This window comes from Nannobrachium achirus (genome assembly GCF_963921795.1).
Source record: "Nannobrachium achirus genome assembly, chromosome: 3".
In the NCBI taxonomy this organism is placed as follows: domain Eukaryota; kingdom Metazoa; phylum Chordata; class Actinopteri; order Myctophiformes; family Myctophidae; genus Nannobrachium; species Nannobrachium achirus.
Genome location: NC_137812.1, coordinates 42,227,594 through 42,235,808, shown reverse-complemented (window position 1 = coordinate 42,235,808; position 8,215 = coordinate 42,227,594). Strand labels below are relative to the sequence as shown.

The 8,215-nt window shown below is 40.8% G+C and overlaps 1 protein-coding gene across 1 annotated transcript in view; it reads left to right on the top strand.

Annotated features, from left to right (window-relative positions):
- The window catches only part of LOC308281280 (RING finger protein 122), an 8,903-nt gene extending 1,122 nt beyond the window's left edge, over positions 1-7,781 (top strand). The window contains 7 exon segments of the mRNA XM_080721422.1: positions 1-173; positions 3,050-3,075; positions 3,078-3,214; positions 3,721-3,763; positions 5,249-5,290; positions 6,132-6,214; positions 7,641-7,781. The exon segment at positions 1-173 is cut by the window's left edge and continues 193 nt beyond it. Of these exon segments, the coding sequence (XP_080577548.1) occupies positions 149-173; positions 3,050-3,075; positions 3,078-3,214; positions 3,721-3,763; positions 5,249-5,290; positions 6,132-6,214; positions 7,641-7,761 (477 nt within the window). The 5' untranslated portion in view covers positions 1-148 and the 3' untranslated portion in view covers positions 7,762-7,781.
- Positions 7,782-8,215: the final 434 nt, after the last annotated feature.

Below are 8,215 nucleotides of genomic sequence, written 5' to 3'. Positions count from 1 at the left end.
AGGAGTGTACAGTACAAGGCCCAACTGGGTGTCTTACTAAAGGCTTGGAGCTCCACCAACCCAATCCTCCAAGCTTGGCACTGATCCAGACCCGACCTTCTCTCGACAGGGTCTGAATCTACTGCTGGCGCCCTGGGAGTCAAATTTCATGCAACCATTCCAATGGTGTAACGGTAAGTGGTTTTCTCCACTGTCTGCCAAACACACAAGGCTAGTAGCCTACACACAGATCATGTACTTGCTTGCCTCTCTTAACCCTTCTACTCAGCCAGTCTGTTGCTGTCTGCCAGCTAACAGGATTTAGTTAATGGACATACAAGGAGATGAGGGGTGGATGTGGATGGTGGTTGGTCTGTGTTTTGGGGATGGTGGAACGGACAGCTGAAATAAGATGTATTCCTAAAGGCTGTCAATTATCTTGCGCTGTGATTCTACAGTACATCTATGAATTAACGCTGTCTTATGACAGAGTACCGTACTGTACATGCTATTTATTGTGTGTCTACTCTGCACTATCTGTCTCTTGGGTAAAGCCTCCATCTCCCAATGTCTAATAATCCAACTCGTACCCCCCACACAGTGTGCAAGCTGCAGCCATTCAATCACTCTAAAGGGAGACACATGGTCGTTTAGACTGGCAAAGGGCATCTACGGTGCAAATTAATAAGGACACGTGGGGGCATATGGAAGTGAGGCTTCCTATGCCATTGTTTGGCCAAATGGTGCTCCGCTCCCCAGAGTGCTTTCTAGTTAATGTAATCTCCTCAACAGCTACTACTACACTCAGATCCACACACAGCCACGCTGTCTCCACCCCCAACACACACACACACACACACACACACACACACACACACACACACACACACACACACACACACACACACACACACACACACACACACACACACAGACCACAACACTCACCTCAGGAGGGTCTGCGGAACAGATGGTGGTGTGGCGGAAGCAGTGCGCCTGTCCACCATGTTTATCTTGTTCACAGCCAATTACACAGAGCTCCAGTGGTCACCTCTACAGCCTTTAGCCAGATGCCGGTCATTTAACCTAACTTTCTCACCAAATATTTGGCTTGTCCTTTTACTGTCAATATTGCAGAGGTCTCTTGCTGTGAGGAGACAGGGCCAATGTCATGGGCAATTGCAAGTGGTCTGATGTTTTGTGTTGTTAACAAGACTTGAGCCCCATGCAGCTCAATCTCTATTTTTTTTAGATTATATTTTGCTTTTTCTGCCCTTATTGATAGTATAGACTGACAGAAATGGGGAGATAGAGATGGGGAGTGACACGCAGAAAAGGTCTTCGGAATCAGCATCAGCAGCCAGCTCAATCTCTTCTAACACACATTTCTCACTGTGTGTTGGCATATACTGTAGCAACAATTGCAGGGAATTATATTACTGTAAAGTCATATAGATCAAGACCAACTTTAACAGCGTTTGTTAAAAAATAAAAAATAAAGAACTGCTCTCTAAAACAATTAGTCACAAAAGGATTATAGCTATGCTGCCAAAGCTCACATAGGCCTACGAGTAAAGCAAGCTTTTTGAAAGAGGTGATGTCAATGTTTATTGCGACCATACTGTAGGTCACAGGTTTACTATGTAAACCGGCACATCTTGTCCGTGTATCTCTGTTTGTAGGTCACGCCTGACACAGTGGTTCCCCTGACACATCACTGTGACATCACAGGTGATATCACAGGTGACATCACCTATGTAAAAGTCCATATATGGGTATTCCCCAGAATCCCTTTTATGCCCATATGAAGATCACTGATGTCAACGATATACATCACTGGCCAGATGGCCAAGACATGGCCCATATCTGTGTGGCTGGTTCAGATAGGGATCTCTATTCATGGGCATAAAAGGGATTGTATGTTGTGATGTCATGGGAACCACTAACAGAATCCCATTTATGCCCATATATGGATATCCCTGATGTCATCAGTATTAAGCCCATATCTAACAGGACTTCATATGGGAATGCCCATATATGGAGGAAGACAGCCCATATCTGTGTGGCTGGTTCAGACAGGGATCTCCATGTATGGGCATAAAAGGGTTGTACCATATACAGTACATGGATCTCCATATATGGGTATCAGGGGTCTCCATATATGGGTAACTGGTCCTATATACATCACTGGCCAGATGGCCAAGAATTGGTGTGACCTCGCCCTTTGCATGTCGCCCTGAGGCGTCTTACTAGTAATATCCAATGAAGTCAGAAGACTGGACATAATTAGTTTCCTTCAATATTGATTAAATATTTACCTTTTCCATTTGAAAATCAGTAATTTCCGGTAAGCAACACTGTGGTATGAGTGTATTACATTGTGGTAACTACTATATATGTAGGTATATGTATATATAGTCTATATATAGTCTACACACACGCTGGACAAAAAATGTTGTTTTCCCAATCAAGGAAAGCCTTTCAAGATTTAGGAAAGTTAAAGCTAGCTTCTGGCTGTAAGTTAGCTTTTCTTCATTGCTATAATTGTTTTAGAGAGCAATTCTTCAATTTCATATATCTCACTGGGATTAGAATTCCCCTCCCCCTAAACAGTTAACTCCTCTTGGAGGCATGACTTACAATAGACGATACAGATTGCTATATTATGTGCCGAATTTAAGTTCCCATTTCACAGTAATCCCCTGGAAGTGGAGAGCTTTTCTGACTGTACTTCCACAAAATCTGAGATGGATGTGTGGTCACCAAACCCGTGAAATTGGCCACTTGCTGAAACCTTAAACCACTTTGCATTTTATGTGGGACAACCATGTTAAACAATAATCAGAGCACTTTAAGTTTTAAAATAGTTCAACACATTGGTGAGTCTCTCCAAAAACACAGTGATGTGATGAAAAAAAGAAAACAATGTGATGAAATTCTTCTTGGTTTTCTGGCTACAATACAATTATGGTTCAAAAGAGTTGTAATGTTCTGTATTTGCTTGCTCTTCTTACCTGGATGCCTGTGTGCTTTGTAATAATGTGCTGTATTTACTTGCTCTTCTTCCCAGGATGTCTGTGCGTTTTTGGGGTTTCCGGCAGCACTCTGAGCCCCAGTACGGCACCACCATGACGTCTGACATCTACCACCTCCCTCTCAATGTGTACATCATTGTGTTGGGCATTGGCCTCTTCGTCTTCATGCTCAGCCTCATCTTCTGCTGCTATCTGTTCAGGTATGGGGAAGAGGTGGAGGAAAGATGGGTGGATTGTATTTGGGAGGTGAAGGAGAAGAATTAAGTATACACTGACAACACAGTGTACAAATGTAACCAACATTTTGGACTTTACTGTGTCGGCAAGCACAGTGCAATGCTCTCTGCAACAGAACAAAACGAACTGCAGGATATTTTAGAAGTTATATAAATATGTTATTTATTTATAGGGCATTACTGGTATTATTTATTACGTTTCCTACTATGAAAGCAGCCTTGTTTGAGACAATGGGCACTGTTGTCCATCAGAGATGTCTACAAAGTTGACTTGAATTTCACTGCCATACGAGGAATAGAAACACCATGACTGCATCTGTCGTTATAATAAATTGAGTTTGTTGTCTTACTACAGTATATCACACACTTATTCCAGTTAAAATTACAATAATGTACTCCAATAACATTCTCTCCCCTCATCTCCCTCTCATTCTCTGTACTATGTATCTGTCTGTTCATCTACCCACAAGATTGAAACAACAAGGAACAAGGGAGCAGTTCAGCTACAATGAGGTATGTTATTGCAGCAAGTGTCACTATAGGAGTACATTTAACACCAGGCTCTGAGATAGGTTAAAAATACAACCACTGCCATTTCACACTGTTGTGGTCATGTGTGAAACTTAACACGCCCCTTTATAGATGACCTTGACAAAACGGTAGTTGCTCCTTAATCCATTCGTGTCCCCTCATTATTCTGTCCATATGTTCACACACACACACACACACACACACACACACACACACACACACACACACACACACACACACACACACACACACACACACACACACACACACACACACACACACACACACACACACACACACACACACACACACCATATGAATGAAAACGCAGTGTCAAGAGCACAATCCGGTATTTAGGATTTGCACCAGGGTGTGACACTCTGAAGCATGGACTGTTGCTGATAGTTTAAATGTTTCCCTTCAGGGAAGACTGGTGTCTTGTTCCTGATTTTGTTGTTTATCATTTGACCCGTATTCAAATTCTAACTACACAAAACAACTGATCACACTGCAGATAGACAACATTATGGGTACAATCCCAGATCTAACCGTGTGCCCTATTAGGCCAGTCAATCTGAGGTTTGAAATTGCAATAGTAATGGTTCAAGGTTTTTTTTATGATTCTTAGGGTCATCCAAAAAACATGTTAAAGGTTTTCCATTATATTCTTAGTGGATCAGGTGAATTCAAGGGGTTCAAGTTTGGGTCCCTTCACTTACTATACAGGAAAAAAGACCCCGTAGCAATGGATTCAGAATCATGAAAAACCCCTAGACCCCTCACATGCTACTTAAAGAAGATTTTCTGGGGGTCTTTTGTCCTGTATTGTAAGTGAAGGGACCCAAACTTGAACAATAGTAATGGTTCAAGGTTTTTTATGATTCTTAGGGTCATCCAAAAAACATGTTAAAAGTTTTCCATTATATTCTTAGTGGATCAGGTGAATTCAAGGGGTTCAAGTTTGGGTCCCTTCACTTACTATACAGGAAAAAAGACCCCGTAGCAATGGATTCAGAATCATGAAAAACCCCTAGACCCCTCACATGCTACTTAAAGAAGATTTTTTGGGGGTCTTTTGTCCTGTATTGTAAGTGAAGGGACCCAAACTTGAACCCCCTGAATTTACCTTGATCCACAAAGAATATAATGGAAAACTTTTAACATGAATGATTACTATTTCTTTTGGGTCAGGCCCTTTTTTAGCTTAGATTGACTGGCCTATATATTCATTGTAGGCAGAATTATGAAAATAGCAGATCTACAAGTTCACTTTTGCAATTTTCAGGGGAGGGTATTGAACATGTGTTAAAATTTGCCCAAAACGGAAGCCAAAGTTAATGTGGTTAAATGAAAACTCCAGATATAAACATAATGTTTATACATTATGTTTACTACCAATGTTATAATGCTGACACTTCAGTTATGTCATCCGCATGTCTAAACACCTCTCCCTCTCTCCTGTTGTAGGTGGTACTGAAAGGAGCAAGCAAGAAACTGAGCCTTTTAGGAGTAAGTGTCTTTCTGTACAACTCGTTGAAACAAACATTCTGTTTTGGAAGGACATTTGTGTTGATCTGGTAAATGTAAATATTACTTATCAATGAATCAGTTAAGAAATGTTTGTATATGCCAGCCCATCATGAGTCATACCGTTAGGGTTGTTGTTGCAATCATGTTTTCCTTGCAGATGTGATTGACAAGCAGTGCTTACACGTGCACACCCACACCATCATGCAATGACAACAATAACAGTGGTTTACTCTATGAGTTATGGTAGTGTACAGTAGAGCTGGTGGGGGAAAAGTCCGTTTCGATTGGTTTTAATTTTCTTGAAAGGCACAGTAGGGCTCTATATAGCGATTCTATCGGCTACATTCTTGATTAATTGAATAATTAAGCATATTTAAACAAATATACTGTATGTGTGTATGTACAGTGTGCAAATATATTATTTTATATCAACAAATAAACATACTATTCTAATAGATATATTTCTTATAATTGACCAAATTAATTGGTCTGATCTCTGATTATAACTTCTGGGAACGCAGATTGATCTCTGATTAACCTAGTAGGTCCACCCTATGTGGACATATTTTATACTTAGTCGTACAACGGTGTCACACAAAAAAACATGTGTCGCAGTGATCCCTTGTGAGCTTATAGATCTTTTTCTTTGAAAAATAAAAATGTAAATGTCCCCCCAAAATAATATGAATGTTTAATTACTGGACAGAACAGAACACTTTGTGTTGGGAATCTGATGATTTCTCTTGCAACAGTGGCATACCATTGCTGAACCACATTCTTGCACAACATACAAACTAACCGACTGTTGTTTTTCCTGCAGCAAACTTGTGCAGTGTGTCTGGAAGAGTTTAGGACAAGGGATGAACTGGGAGTGTGTCCATGTTCCCATGCATTTCATAAGAAGTGAGTATTAAAGTAATACAACTTAAAGAATGTTTTTTTTTTAAGTTTCTACTGTAATTGCCATAAACTGAACAGAACTTGATGGCCAGATCCATTCCTATTGAGGAAAACAAACCAATTCAAAACGATGCATAGTTTGTAGCCAGGGACCCACTCACCCAGAATGTGAGATGACCTGTGATGTCATGCCGTACTTTTTATTTATATTCAGTGTCCCATTGACTCCACTACACAGGAAACAAAAAATATATTAAAAAAGAAAAAACTTGCTTTAAAGGGCCACTTCACCTCTGGGACAACTAGATCTTATTTTATTGTTGTTTGGGATACAATCAACACAATCCTGAGTTATTTTTTGTATTCAATCTGTGTTTTGAGATATTTTAGTATTTCAGCTGTGCTAGTGATGCATTTTGCATCATGCATTTTGCATCATCATGCTGCATCATATGATGCAAAACGCATCACTAGCACAGCTGAAATACTAAAATATCTCAAAACACAGATTGAACACAAAGAATAACTCAGGATTGTGTTGATTGTGTCCCAAACAACAATAAAATAAGATCTGGTTGTACCAGAGGTGAAGTGGCCCTTTAAGTAGCATGTGAGGGGTCAAACTAGGGGTTCTTCATGATTCTGAATCCATTGTAAGCATTTGTTTTGCATGAAAAACATTCCTTGGGCAACATTTCGTCCCCAAAAACTGTGGTGAGTAATAAAAAAAAGGGAAAAAGGAAAAAAAAAGAAAAAAGTGATGACTCACTTTTCACAGTCCAATATCTTAGCAGTCAGACTCTCCTACCATTTTGTGGGGATGAAATGTTGCCCAAAACAAATGCTTGCAATGGATTCAGAATCATGAAGAACCCCTAGTTTGAGCCCACACATGCTACTTGAAGCAGATTTATTTTTTTGTTCCTGTGTAGTGGAGTCAATGGGACAATGAATATACAAATGGCCATAACTTTATTATCAAGTCTCAACACAAGGAGAGGATATCTGCAAACCTTTGCCAAAAGCTGTGTTCCATTTTATTAGACTGAGCTTTCGGTCAAGTGACCTTCGGCGCATACAAAACAGCCAATGGCTAGCAGGGACAAACGGCTTTCCATTCTCCCCCCTTCTCTTAATAAGTTGTATGCGATGGCCTGTGCTCACCCTATGTGGTCCACTTCCTCTATGGAAGTGTATTTTACAAAAATACAGTTGTTGAAATAAAATAAAAACATTTCTATTCTATAACAAAAAGCAAGTTCAACGTTATGTCATTTATACCTTCTACCAGAGGTTTTCATTTTCAGCGAGCTGCAACATATCTTAGCAGTCAGACTCTCTCTACCATTTTACAAAACAATGATGACCTAAGATGCACGCACCAACAGCTCGTTGTCCTGACAGTTGCTTTGTGGGTGCGTTTTCGTAGGTGCCTGTTGAAATGGCTGGAGATCCGCAGTGTGTGCCCAATGTGTAACAAGCCCATCCTCCGGCTGCACAATGACACTCCCCAGGGAGCAGAAGGGCCTATGGACCCTGAGGAAGTGTGAAGAGACTGGGGGAAATAATCCACACATAAACACACTATGGTCATGGACCGCGATCATGTCAAGGACATCTCATAAGGTTTGGAGGGCGCCTTTCTGCTGATGTCTGAGCAAGGTGATGACTGGATATTGACGGTACCATGATTTGATTACACCAGTAATTAAAGAGTGGCAGCAGGATTTGGACTGTGGCACATTTCCACATGCACGTCCTGCTACAAAACCCAACCAAAACATGACAGGAAGAGGAACTGCTTTATAATACGGGTTTATCCCTGCCACTGGAGGACTGGCACAGCATGGCCATAGCCAGCCACTCACAACTACAAATAAGCTGCCATGTATTTAAAGAAGGTCATTGGTGGGTAGCATCAATGTGGATACCTCTATTATCTCAGGGGTGTTAACAACACAGCCAGCAGCACAAACCACATCAGCCACCTTGTAACTTTGTGCC